Consider the following 14,573-nt stretch of genomic DNA (forward strand, 5'->3'; position numbering starts at 1 on the left):
GAGAGGTTTCATAGGCACGTCACTGTCACTGACTCATTGGCTCAAGTGGGGTTTACGTGTCGTTTGAACCTTCTCAGCTCGGGAGACCGCAGAGTTATTTGTACAAGACACACAGCAAAGGCCCCAAGGAAGAGAGTGTAGGTTTAATCTGAGGTTTCAAAGGCACACAGTGAATTTCAAGCGGAAAACTCAAGAAGAGCGTCACAATTGGCTTTAAAGAAAAGTACATCATTGATAAAATGATAAAATAATTGACAAATTGATTGGGAAATTTGCAATTACTTTCGTCAAATAAGCTGTGATCCCTCGAGCTGTTGATCTCCATTCTTTATGCATTATAATGCCCAAATGAAAGGTGAAATGTGGCATTGAGAGAGAATACAATATGAAGTGCTGGGAATTCCCATTTGGAGAGCACACGGGCGTCTAATGATCTCCAAGAGCCGCGCCACGAGCCCTTGTCTGCATATGAATGGCCAAATGAGGCTGAAGTGTAATATTTTACCGTGTGGATGTGGTCTTGTTCTCGTGCTTTATGATCCAATAAATGAATCAATGGGCCAAAGAGGATTACAGCTGAAATGGGAGATGATTGGATCAAGACGATGATGGTGCTCTTTCTAATGACTCTCCTCGTGTCATCCGAACCGTGGAATTCAGCTGTGGCGCACGTTCGCTTGGCGGGTAAAAAATGGCAAGACGCTGAGTTCAAGGTGTGATCCACAATAATAAATTTTATTGACACTCCACACCGACCATTTTGGCCCCCTCTAATCCCCCATCCAATTCAGCTGAGACGAGTTATTGTGTCGCTCAGAATAAACTGTCTCTCTCTCTGTCTCCATTAATATTTATTTATGCGCTCCAATGTAAATGATTCTGCATTAAGCATTTTCCATCGGCGCAAATAGGCGCATTTATGCGCTCCGGACATGTAGCATAAAGTGTCTCTCATAGTCCTCCATCCATTGATTGGGGCGCCCCAAACTTCACATGGTCGGGAGAATATTTTGAGTGCCAAAAATTTATTGACTATTAATTCGAGAGATTTTGCATAGTAAAACAGATGGAGCTCCCTTTTTATGCGGCAGCAGCAATGACAAAAAATCATATTATGAATTTATTTCAGCCAGAGCTTTTCCCAAAATATTGACTCTCTCGCGTAGGGGCTGCAAAAAAATCGCGCGCTCCACCCGCACAAAATTGCTTTTTATTAATGTGGGTCAATAAATTATCAATAAAAACTGATACTGTGCGTCAGAGCTTCAGGAGAATTTTTTTTTAGCATTCTTTAAATGATTTGCACTTGAAATTATATATATCCGATACGATTTCCTAACAAAGTCTCGTCATACAATGAGTCGTTGGCAAATAATCATCAATTGTGTGTCAATATTATCAAATATTTCCATTCAATGAGCGGCTTCAATTGAATTGTGAATGTGAAAAGCATCCGCGAAAAAAAATTCACGTGGTGATGAGAGGAAAAAATCACCTATCATATTATTAATATAATTCAATTGAATTTGACTCGACAATGCGCCTGAATTCCGAAGGACACACGGCGCGTCCTTTGCAGGTGACTTCGCGGAATGCACACGAGGCAACAGGCGTGAAAATTGGGCTCGTAAATACGTCGCTCATGGGGTGTCTTTAGCACTCCTCAAGAAGTGTCTCGTGGAGGTCATTATGCCTCATTGTTAGCCTACAAATCTCTCCATGGTCGCTCTTTTGCACCTCCAGGGCTCAAGAATGGAATAAACAAACATTTCCCCTCGATTTATGAGTGTGTTTTCTTCGCCACAGAGAGAGAGAAGATCGTTCCCGGACTCCAAGAGATGCCCATAAATCACCCTCATTTGCCCTAACAATTCTTGCCGGCAGGAGACCAACGACGGCACACTTTGGGAGCATTTCAAGGGAAGCGCCCAGGAAGTCCTGCGCCGCCACCCAGAATCGATGCATTCTTGGCGGCGCAAGAGAAAGGAAAATCGAATCAATGCGAGCGTCTGAGGAAGAAAGGATCAATGCAACACCGCTCGTTAACGTGGGATGTTCTCAGGAATTGCTGCTCAGACTTCAAACTCGTGAAATTTGTTTAGTGAACAATTCCTAATGAATCTTATGATAGATTCTTATGAAAGATTTGTCGAATAAAGTTTTATGATATCGAACACCTTCAAAGTCCAGATAAGAAATGATAATCAACAGGATAATTATCCTGAAGACACCCCAGATACATTTAAACCTCATTAAGAACCCAAAGGATACTTAAGTGAGAAGATTTGAAATGTTAACTGACTGATTGCTGCTTTGGCTTTGTTTTGATCCCAAAAAAGGATTAAGGATTAGGCCGAATGTCCTCAAACTTTGCATGATAATTACTCAATAATAAGGGAAGATTGGTGGAAAAATTCACACCTTTAGCTCAGAGTTTCGGGTGGCTCTATTTGATTTGCAGTCACTGTAGTTTTTGTGCTATTATAATTTCATCAACCTTTTATTCGTGAGGCGCTTTAAGCTCGGCTCTTGTGATTAAATTGAAATAAATTGGTGAGGCGTTAATCAGGTCAGTGCGTTGGAAAACACACAAAAGGATAATTGCAGGATGTCGATTCCCAATGAAATCCTATTTAACTGGTGGAAGCAGAGGTTGGGCAGGTGGTGAGAATTTAAACCGCTTAACACGCAATTTTCCATGAAAGAATTTAATGCTGTGGCTTTTATATGAGGAATTTCACTGCAATTTCCCATTGATTCATCTGTCATAGAGTTGAGGTTGTTCCTTTGATAATAATTGATGCAAAAATCTCTGCGAGAAAACTCCCCCGAATTATGATTTGAATATGCTCTGAGATGGACAGGAGGAGAAAAAAGGCGATGTCTGCATAATGCAGTGAGAAAGGCGGAAAAGAAAATTGTGGGGGGGGAAAGTTTTTGTGGCCGTGGGCGGAAAAACCCGTGTATGCTAATTAAACAAATTTACTCAGATTTCAATTAGCGCTAGAATTTAATTCAATTCACTTGCGAATGCCATAGAGATTCGGGCATGAATTCGCTCGGCAGAGAAGTTTCAACTCTTTTTGCATAACAATAAAAAGGATAATTGCAGTGGGGAAATTTGAATGGATGGCGGCAATCGATATGACGTCGTCAGCAGAGCTTCCACAGTATCGATGATAATGTGCTAATGACGAGTGAGCCTGACAATGGGAGATAATCTCAATTAAATTGAGACTCTAATGGATGCTCAGTCAACCGGACAAATCCTCACAATTGTGGTACATTCTAAGGACTCCATCAATGTGATTTCTAACGACAAGTGTCAAGGAGTTTGACAGTTGACACGATGCCGGAAAAGTTGCTGAAATTGTCGGTGAAATGAAGAGAAAATTTGTAGCCACAATAATTTTTATATTTGTGCGCGCGTAAAAGCGACGATGACAATGATGATTTCCTCCCTCTTTGTCTCAAAGCTGCCTTTCTTCAGACTCCTTTTTTTCTTTGCTGTGCTTCCGCCTGCGATGCTCCCTCGTAAAAGCTCAGCGAATGGGTGGCTTTGTACCATTTGAGACTTTTACGACGAGGAAAGTGGCAAAGGAATCCCACGACAATGTGGTTAGTCTTTTATCACGAAACTCCTCTGCTCGCGCCATGACTTTGGAAATTTTGGCGCTTTTGACTTTTTGCCTTTGACTGTTTGGAAGATAAATCGCTCAATCAAAATGCAAATTTGCCACGACGTCCACAATTTATCGTTGCAAAATATTGTGTCATTAAATTGTCACAGGGTTAATCATGATTATCGTATTGGACATTGTGCTTTATTTAATGATTTGTGTAGTTTCAAAACCGATTATCGGACGATATGAGCAGCTTAGAGAGCATAAAATTATCTCTCAATTGTGTCTAATTTAATTTAAATTGACACTCAAACTATTGACGAAAAAAGCATTCATTTAGGGGGTGAAAATTACCCTCACAGTATGAAATTCTTTAATATTTTATTTTATTTAACAGAAGTCACTTAACATTAGTTGTTTGTCGACTAAAATAAAAAAAATTACCTGATTTCGTGAATTTCCCACGCCAGGGGTTGAAAATCCCGAAGCCACCCCGCAAATTTCCATGACAAATCTGCCGAGTCACACGAATGGTGGTGAAAATGGCATAATGATATAAATTGCAAATTGAAATGGGATGAATATTTGAGATGCAGAGCATGCCCGCAGTGAATGGGTTAAGAGTTGCACAATTGAAATGCTGAGAGACCGGAAGCGGGCGAGGGCGGAAGGAGCCTCAGCAACAACAATCACCCATCATTTGGCTGAGGGCGGTGGCGCCCTTTGTCGTGAAGTCAGCCAGTTTGGGGAATGAATGGCGAAAGTTATGTGAATTTTGCTGATTCGTTAATTTCCATTGTGTCATCCATATCTCATGTGCATTTTCGACACATTCACCCGCTTTTCGCATGATATTCTGTGCTGAATGTCAACTGGATTTCGCCCTGAGGGGTGAAATTTTTTAAAGTGCGGTTTCATTTTTCTCCTGAAAATTTGCACCCTTCAAGGGTATTGTGGTCAGGAGTGGTGTACAATTCAGTAGAAGCATTTTGGAAGTGTTGCAGTAACTTCATTGTGTTGCTCACTTTCAAAAGGAACAAATGCAGTATTTGGAGAAAAAGAATTGTTTTTTGCACCTTTCTAGGTTATGTTTTGAATTTAAGACAAACTTTGCCACTAAATAACCTCAAAAATCACTCATTTTTGCGCCTAAGCTGGTATAATTAACATTTACTGGCACAATAATGATGAAATCTGTAGAAGATCACAAGCTTCTTAATGTTAAACTGTGTTAATTATGCAAAGACTGATCATAACCTCCAAAATATTATTTCGGGATACAAAAAGGTCTATTTTAATAGCTCTTTGATTGATTCTCTATACTCTAAAATAGAAAATTTCAACTTATTAAAAAAAATCGCGTCCTTTTAAGCCAAAGATCCCCAAATTTGAGGTTATGATAATTTAGGTGGTTTAAAAAACCTATGAAGTTCAGGAAAGCACATATTTAAAACGCTGCTGCAGTTGCCGAAGTGTCTGTGATTCTGCACAGAAATTGTGAAAGTGGTGTACAGATTTTAACCTTATTATCTACCCCTTGATACCCTCTTAATTGTCCCTAATCGCACTACGCGCGAGTGTACTTGCCGGGGATCTTATTGGCATATTCCCAAGCACAGCAGACCATAACAGAAGAGATCTCCCGCGGTGATTCCTCGTGCCTTTTGCATTCCACTTTGCAAATGGCATGGGTTATGAAGACATTGGCTGTAAACTCGATGGCACACTGGGCCATAAAAGACTCACGAGAGCTGTGGATGTGCATAACACCTCCGACTGATATGATTGAAAGTATTAGATAAATCACAGAGGCATTAAAATATCAAGTAAAATTCTCTGCACTCAAGAATGTTTATTGAGTTGCAAATTGAAGTTTTTAACTATCCCAGGATGATTGCAGTGAGTTTGAGTGCCATCAGAAGGATTCCCAATTTCAATTTATACCATTTTAAAACCCCCCTGACACTGCACAGCAAATTGGTGTGTGCCCGGATATTTGTTGTGAGATTCCATCAGTGAATAGTGGGTGTTAAATCAGTTTGCGATAGAGTTAAAAATACGTCATTTATCTTGGCCTGTGAGTTGCAAGCATCTAAAGTCTTTAGCTAATGGGTTTACCAATTTAAATATGTCTTCACCTCCCATAAGAGTCATCCCGGGCGTCCCAAAACAGAAATAGACAGTGAAGAATGGTGATATTGGACGGCAAAAAGTGGATGTCTTTAGCCACGCACCCAATAATTTATCTCGAGCATAAGGGAAAAGGGCAAAAATTCCATAAATAAATTACATCGCGAAGCCACAGAGCGTGTTATACTGTTATTTACAGCCAAAAACTCCTCATTTTACTGGGTATTTATCTTTCATTGAGTCGCTCAACAGTGATACTTGTATTTTTATAAAAGACTCTCTCACTCCATCCATCCGCAGCATATTCGTCCGTCCCCGTGAAATATGACAAGACACTCGACAAATAACAATTCAAGTCCATGTTTCTCTATAAAATTTTACGACAACGTCGATTGATGGTTTTATGTCTGCATCCTCCGGAGCTGTTCGCCTGGGACGGCATAAAAGGACTTGTCGTGGGTGGCACTATTTTTACTACTCTCTTCCCCCCCCAAACCCGCCCGCAACTGCTTCACTATATATCTGTTTAATTGTCTACGAGTTGGCAATTAAATAAAAATTTTATTGTCTCTCTTCAGGTGAGTGACACGGACTCGGTGGGCAGAAAATGGGGTGTTTCTCTGGCAAGATGGAACACTGAGAGAAAAATCAGGCTGGAATTGAAGTCTGAAAGTTACTTGAAAATATATTTAAAAAAAAAATTCAACCTTTTCCAAACTATAGAAATCATAAAAACATTTCATTCCTTGATTTCAGTAACAATTTCAGTCAAAGCATTAGAAAATTCCTTTTGTTCCGGACAAAGTTTTGAAATTATAAAGAGAATTTCTTGTTTTTAGTCTAAGAATGTTGAAAAGACATCTTATTTCTACTCTGAATAAAATATGAATCAAATTTCTCCATGAGTCCATAAATCTAAGTATTAAAGTAAGAATAATCTTTTATTAATATGTTTGTAATTAAATTTGAATCTTATTCACTTAAAAAAAAAAACTGTTGAAATGTATAAAGAATTTGCTTTATTTTAAATATATTTTTGGTTTTTTTAGTACCTAAAGTAATTCCTTTAATAAAGGCACATTCCAGTTTTTTCTGTAATGGCATATCCTGTGCTGATATAATTGAAAAATACACTAATAATTTATCTGTGCTGTACAATTCCGTTTATACAATTTGGCACAGAATATATTGTAGAATTCCTCACAGAATGAACTTGATTGAATTCGCAAAATTCAATAATTTTCCCAGTATGGAAGCCAATCAAAAATCAATTCACAAACACTGCATGACGGCAACGGAGCTTTTCTCTCTGTTCAGGGATTTTCCGATGGATTTCATAAAATTTGTTCAGCTCAATTTGCCACGAGATACGCCAATTGATCAATCAATTTCACTCTCGGTGTAACGACTTAACCCTAATATTGGGATTTAAAAGTGGTCTGCCAGAAACAGGGCCATAAATTTCACTTATATTCTCCTCATCCTTTTTGCCGTCTGGAATCCTCTCAAAGTGCAACTCCACGACATCAATTTGCTCTCTTTGCCAGCACTTGAGCATCTCTCTCTCTCTCTCTCTCCTTTTTATTATTAAGCATTACATTTTAATTTTATTAGTTCCAACTTTTATTGCGGTTGTTGCCAATATAAACGTTTGATTTATTGCAATTTAATGCCGCAATTTGCTGTGTGATGTGAAAATATATATTTCCACATTTCTCTCTCTCTCTCTTTCTTGCTGTTGGCAAAAGGTGTGCTTTTCCACGGCAAGCTTCTTCTTGCTTTGTCGAGGAAAAAAAGGAACCCAATCGCAATTCAGTGGAGTAAAAGTGGTGAATTTTAATCAACTTGTGCTTCTGCAACATGTCCAACTGGGTTGGACAGCGAATGTGGGCCACGCGATGTGCCCTTTGGAGAAACTGGGAAGCAAAACATTGAGGGTGATGGTGAATAAATAGGGAGAATGAAGTTGATGGGTTTAAAAGAAATAAAAGATGCAAGAGGAGTCTTTCGCCCAGCGCTGGAAAACGTGCTCTGCTCATTATGCATTCATACTTTGCACAGAAATAAACAATAATGGCAGCTTTATTGTTTCAATCGCTGCTGTTCCTGCTCGCTGAGGGGTCAGCAACTCCGAGAATCTCCATGGAGAATAATGTCAGTTGATAAGGGAGAAGTTTTCTCAACGCCCATAAGAACTAATTTGAATGTACTTTTCCAAGAATCACAGCGGATAAGAATTGTAGAATCATGTTTCTCACTTCAATTATGATTACGTCTTGGCACTGTCAACAAGTTGATTGGATTTTTAAGCTGGATGTCTTGAGTGTTTTCTTTATCTTGCTGGTGAAAAGCGCAAGAGAAGGCAATCAAATCAACGTAGTTTGTGAAAGTCGACTCAATATCAATTACCTTGACTTCACTCATCGTCTTTGCAGTGAATCTTAAAGTTATCCAAATCTTTTGAGTTCCACACCCCTTGTTTGTGTCGCAATGGGCACAAAAGCACGGCTGAAAACGTATTTCTTTATGTTCTCAGTATACTGATCCATCACGGATTATGCATTCAGATGATAATGGCCATTGCGGACGAACCCCGTCTCAGGGGTGGTCTTGTGCACCCCCTTTGGGCGCCTTGGCGAGAGAGCACGCGACAGTGCCCATCACAAAGGCAAGGACACTTAATTGTCATTTTAATATTCGCAGCGAGTATACATAATTCTCCGACTACCCAATATATATGATAATGATTTCTTTGCGATTGTCACAAGATTTCCTGCCTTGTCTTATTCTTTTCCCCGCGCCATTGTCACTTGAGGCGCGTTTTCTATTGTGAGACAGAGACGAGGGATTCACGGACTCTTAATTATGCAGAATTTGAGGATTGTGCCATTATGAATTATGGATTTTTTGGGGGAAAGAGAGAGAGAGAGAGACATTCTCCAATTGTTCTGCAGAACAATTCAATAGAGAATTTTACAATGGCGCTCAAGAGCGTCTCAAGCGCTAAATAGCGATTCAGAAATTAATGAATTTTGATTTGTCTGGGAAAAGCCAGGAATTCTCTGTGCCGATTGATGAGTTCGATTTCTTGCAGGGAAAGAAATATATAGGCAAGATTCGTTGGACATGGAAAATTGTGAGCTGGAATTAGTGTGCAAATGTAATCAGAAATTTATCTGCCAGAAGCTGAATTTTCATCTTAAATTAAAATCTCCATCTACAATCGCAGGAAATTTTTCATCATAGTTTCTGAGCGAGATAAAGTTGCGCCCTCCCCCCTCCCTTTCACTTGGGAATTGACGAGAAAACTTTGTGTGCGCGCGATATCAGATAACGTTTGGAGCATAAAGTATGAAGAAAAAAAAGTTTTGACTATATGCAAAAGATTCGCCCGCCACTTGAGCGAAAGTTGAGTTGGTCGGGTGGAGAAGAAAGGGGGAAAAGGAAAAAGCGTGGGGTGGAAAAAAAATAATGCGCAAGATAAAAGTTGCAGTGGCACTTAAGGGAGATAAGAGATTACATATTTCTGCTTCTGCCTGGATAATTCCATGCCGAGGTGTTCGCTGTAGTTGCTTATGTGAGAAATAATTAAAGGATTAATCTCGAGGATGTTGCGATAAGGGGTGAACTTTGACACGGACTCCCTTTTCGTCTTAAACAATTTTATTCTGACCCACTTCTCGGCGGGAGATGAAGAAGGTGTGTGCGATATGGAAGAGTTGCGGGGCCCCTTGAGAGACGACCCAGCTCGGAGAGAGATGCTCAAAATTTCACCTCAAAGAAAACCAAGAAGGGCGGACGGATAATAATCACCTAAACACTATGCTATATACATTTCACCCTCCTTAATATAAAGTGGATTTGGAGATTCATGGCACAGTCAGAATCGTGCTTAACAGAGGTTCAGAGTTGAGTTGTAGAAGTTATAAACTTTCCAGATGTAGAAATGTCATTAAACGTGCTAAAACCGGTAAGAGTTTTCGATTTTGGCCTTGATTGTGGCTCTAAATTTACAATATTTAGTAAATGCACATAATTTGAGTTCCTTTAAGCAAATTGTGAGCAGAAACAGTCCAAAATCAACGAAATAGAGCCTCTGAATAAGTGGCAAAATCGAAACTCAAATCTGCGCTCGTCTCAACTCAGGCCGAGAGCAATGTTCTCGCTTCTCACACTGGGTAGTTTCGTACATTATTCGGGAAGAGTGTGGTTCTATCCCGTGGGAAATCGATGACGTTGAAACATTTCAGGGCTATTGGGAGCATCGATCGGCACAGATGGAATAACTTCGTGCTGGAGGACAAAATGGTATTTAAGAAATCCTTTCTATCCAATTCACTCCACACCTCCCGGACCACTCAGGACCACTGGAGATTAGACGAGGACGAAATTGTTTAATACGTTAATTAGAAAATTGACTTTACACAATTCCACACCAACAATTCATCCGCCTTTGGCGTTGCTGTGGCAACAAATGAAATTTCAACAGACAACTTCCTACAGTCCCTCACAAGACATCAATTGCCACTAATTAAACCATTTCTCCTGCGACAAATCCATCCAGGATATTTCGGCCAAGATACAACATTTTGCCATGAACGTGAGGTGAATGTTGACGAACCAAAAACTGGCGTCAGCAGCAAATGGAAATCAAAGCTCAAGTAATTGAATTTGTCGCAAGTTGCTCAAATTGGCATGGGTAGACATGAATCTTAAATTTTGCCAGATAAAATGGATAAAATTCTCATCCGACCGTTTTTTTCCTCCCCTCGCGCACGCATTAAAAAGCCTGATAAATGCGTAACACTCAATTGTATCTAATCTAGTCCGACAGCCAGATCTTCCCTTTGATTCCCGGGTTTCTGGACGCACGTCAACTCTTTTTCACGCTGCCACGAGGAGATTTATGCACCCTCAGTGGCGAGGGTGCAACTGGACATCGGCATAATGAGAACTGGGGGTGCTTTTGCGAGGGTATCGTGCCGCAGATCATTAAATGAGCCATAGTGAGTCAGTTGATAAGGCCCGGCAAGCCATCGATTTCACGCTGCCGGAGCGGGATTTTCAAATCATTTCCCGCACACAAGCCCCGCAATGTATCAATATTAATTATTGACATTCTATCACACCTAATCCCGAGCAGGAACGAGGGATAACACGAGAAATTGGATGGGTGGCAAATCTCACAAGAATCGATTAAGTCCCATTTAATCTCATTCACAAATAATTCCTCACTCCATCAATACTTTAGGGCTTTTGTCCCTTTTGTCCAATGAATTTTCCTCGCTATGGAAATCTCACTCCATACGCGGAATAATGTTTTTTTGTTTTATTTTTTGTCAGTAATTTAACCTGCCAAACGCTGAGGCATGAAAATGGCCAAGGGGAAAAAAAAACATTTAATAGGATTACAGTGAGAGAAAAATAGCCCCAAAATACATCAATTTTGGGTGGAAAAAATTTCCCGCGAAAAAAGTGCACCCACGCATTATCGTACAATGCAATAAAATGTCCCCAAAAAACATCAACTTTCCAAATGACTGGGCAAATTGTGAATTTTGCGCGATTACAAATGCACCACCGAGATTCATGCTGAAATTTCCCGTCATTAATGTCAATTGCAGCGTCGCTGGACACGTCCACGGACAAGGATTGGTGGCTGAAAGCAATAATTAGGAGCATCATTAAAAGGGCAGAGCCTCATTGTGCGCTGTAAAGTGGCATATTGCCTCTGAGATGGCTCGTAAATTATTGATGGATTTGCAGCATTAAATAGCGATGAGCAATCGTGACTCTTGTGAAGACAATTGCTGATAATTCATTTGTGATTTATGACCAGAGACATGCGCTTTCCTCATATCATAACTTCATGTGCACACAGAGGCGATTTTAACGATTAGTGCGAGAAATTTTCAAGCATTCAACAATTTGAGTGGTAAAATCATTGCGGTTTAGCGGAAGCTGAGAAAATGAGAATTTCTTGATTGTGTGTAAACCATAAAAACACGCACTTGAAGCCCAAAGAATGTCTATAAATTTATAGAAATTTTGAATTATTGAGAAACTAGAAATCTATGAAGTTTTCAACGAAACATCAACGATATTCACTTGATAAATTTTTGTCTATCATGATGCTAAAGGGTTGATGATGTATTCAATATTGTGTGATTGTCAGCAAAACCATTTTCACAAACACACAAAGAACCTTCTAGGTCAGCTCTTAGTCAGCGACCGACGGAGATTTCAATTGATATTTATCCAACTCTTCATTGTTATACTTTTTCGAGTGTTTGCCAGGGACCTGCTTAGCCAAACAAACCGTCGAGGAGTCTCATTGAAAAGTGTATGTGTGGGATAAATTGCAACCCCTCCGTGGACGTAATCCCTGAATACACACTGCGCGCACAGTTCATTGAGAAGGTAGGGGTGTCGTCCCACCCCTTCGGCAATCTGCATGTCTGGCAATGGCAATGAGTCGTCATATCGCTGGAGAAAGAAGTCATCGCATAGCCAGAGAGACAATCCCTGGAGTCTTGTCTCGTTATATAAGGGTTAAAGATTAAAACATTGCTCGTAGGTGGAATTAAATTACTGTAACGAGAAATTGAGAGTCCAGCGAGACGCTGAGAAAAATGGAATCGCTTTCATCATTCCACCCTGGGGGATTTTCCCTAACTCCCTTCTTCTCTTGCCATCTAATACACGATGTCATGAGAGTGAAATTGCGTGGGTGAGAAATTGGACATTTATTTCCATGATGAAGCTGGAGAGACACCAAACTTAATACTCCTCCCTCGGGATCAACACGTATTAATGGGTGAGCTTGGCAGCCAATGAAGATGATTCACTCGCCATATGTTGTACGCGAGGGAGTCACACAAAAATTGATCTCATTTCCAAAGACCGAACTCATGAGGGAGAGACCGCGATTTGTACGACTCACTAGACACATCCTGAGTCCTTTGGATCAACATGAGCACCGCAGAGAGGGTGAAGAAGTGCCAGAGAATCACTTGAAATTATCAAGATGCTGAAGAATTTCAAGAAACGCCCAATACTTGAGGTTCTTCTTCACATGATTTGAAATATTTGACTTGAAATATTCGCTAAAATTTCCACAATCTTTTCCTTGCTTTCTCTGAAATTTCCCCAAGCCTAATCACCCCTTTTCCACCTCCTCACGACTTGGGAGAGTCGTGTGGAAAAATGCTGCCTGGGAAAAGCCTGAAAGTGTGCTGTGCAGTTGAGTAAATTGCGAATCCCCTCCATCGTCGTTGATGAAAAGAAGTGGTATTATTTCCTAAAGGAGGATTTACACGTAATCCCTGCTTAAGGATTTGATAATTAAAGTCTTATTTAACCAGAATATGGGCTTAACATGTGAGTGGGATTTTATCGAATTGGAATGACGATGTGCTTTCGACTTTGTAAGTATTTAATTATGGTTAGCTGCCATATTCCTCTTCAGCATTATATTGAATTTCTTCAGTGGCTTGGCGAAGCTTCCTCCAGAGACTTTTCCGATGGTAGCGGCTGAAAGGGGAAAATCAATACTGACAATTCCTCTTGAGGTTTTCGTGGCTTTTGTGCAGAGTTCCTTTTTTTCATGGCCTCGGCAACAAAGACTGAAAAGGGGTTTATTTTGCCAAAAATCTATATAGTGTCGATTTTTCACAGCTTTTTTTTCTATTGCGCGTGAATTTCTTCATATGAATGCCAAGCATGGCAAATATTTGCTCAGCCATCAAATAAACCAGAGCCTCGCAGACTTGGCCGTGCTCTCGCACAGCCCCCCAATTTGTCCATTGATTAATGGACACAAGGCCCCACTTAGCGCGAGTTCTTTTCCTCAACAGCGGCAAAGAGCACTCTTCATTCAACATTATCATGGCTGGATTTCAGGCAATAAATTTCCATAAATTTCCCTCCAGCGGCGCGGGGAAAATGAAGGCACCGGCGAAAATGCCAAAGTGGTTGATGTACAAAAATACCTTCAATTGGGTGAAAAAGCACCCGCAAGCATTGATGGCGCAAAGAATGGGGGCGGCGAAAGGGTGGCAAAGTGGGGAGGTGGGGTTATTGCTACAAATTTTTCGTTATACCTCTCTCATCAGACAGCTAAATGGAACGTTGCTATCGCACTTTTTACGGCCATTTCATCTTCAACGTGCTAGAGTGCGACCGCAAGACTGCCGGGCGCAAGAAAGAAGAAAAAAAGACACGGGTGAGTCTCATTAAATTACGCCAGACAGCTATTTTGCTACATTCTTGCAAACTAGAAAGCAAACCAACTATGAGGACAGCGTGATGGGGATGCCCTGTAAAAAGATGCTATATAATTAAGGGGGGTGTAATGCGCTAAAGGACTTGGAATTCATATTAAGACAGAGAGCAATCTTGTAAGGAGCAGAAAAGGAGCATTCGATGTAACGCTAATTAAAAGTCGAATAATTCTACACATACATTGGAGGAAGAGAACACAGATCAAGTTGGATTTGAAGATGTTGAGTGTCAAGCCTAGGATATTTCCAAGGATATTTCCGATCTTTTGTATATCAATTTGACTGCAGCTTAAAATCTATTTTATTGCTTTGTTGTTTTTTTTTGTACACTTCCATACCCTTTTAAATTTCCACATTCCTCACATTTGAGGCTTTTGAAAGTGCACAGCAAGATGAGCCAAATCGATTTCTCTCCTCTAAGAAGCCACACTCCTCGTCTTGAGCGAGAAAGCTCCATTCAGCGTCTCTCACTTAAGTACACATTTCAAAAGGAGTAACTCTAGAGAGACGCGGGTAACAATATTCCAGTGGCAGAGTC

The 14,573-nt window shown here is 40.3% G+C and overlaps 1 protein-coding gene across 1 annotated transcript in view; it reads right to left on the reverse strand.

The window, feature by feature from the left end:
* LOC132255874 (teneurin-m) overlaps positions 1 to 14,573 on the reverse strand; it is a 115,787-nt gene that overhangs the window by 54,821 nt on the left and 46,393 nt on the right. The window contains exon 4 of the mRNA XM_059752045.1: positions 13,856 to 13,871. Within this exon, the coding sequence (XP_059608028.1) occupies positions 13,856 to 13,871 (16 nt within the window). The remainder of the gene's footprint in view (positions 1 to 13,855; positions 13,872 to 14,573) is intronic.

The sequence above is a fragment of the Phlebotomus argentipes genome, unplaced genomic scaffold, assembly GCF_947086385.1.
Source record: "Phlebotomus argentipes unplaced genomic scaffold, Phlebotomus argentipes genome assembly contig_5, whole genome shotgun sequence".
Lineage (NCBI taxonomy): Eukaryota > Metazoa > Arthropoda > Insecta > Diptera > Psychodidae > Phlebotomus > Phlebotomus argentipes.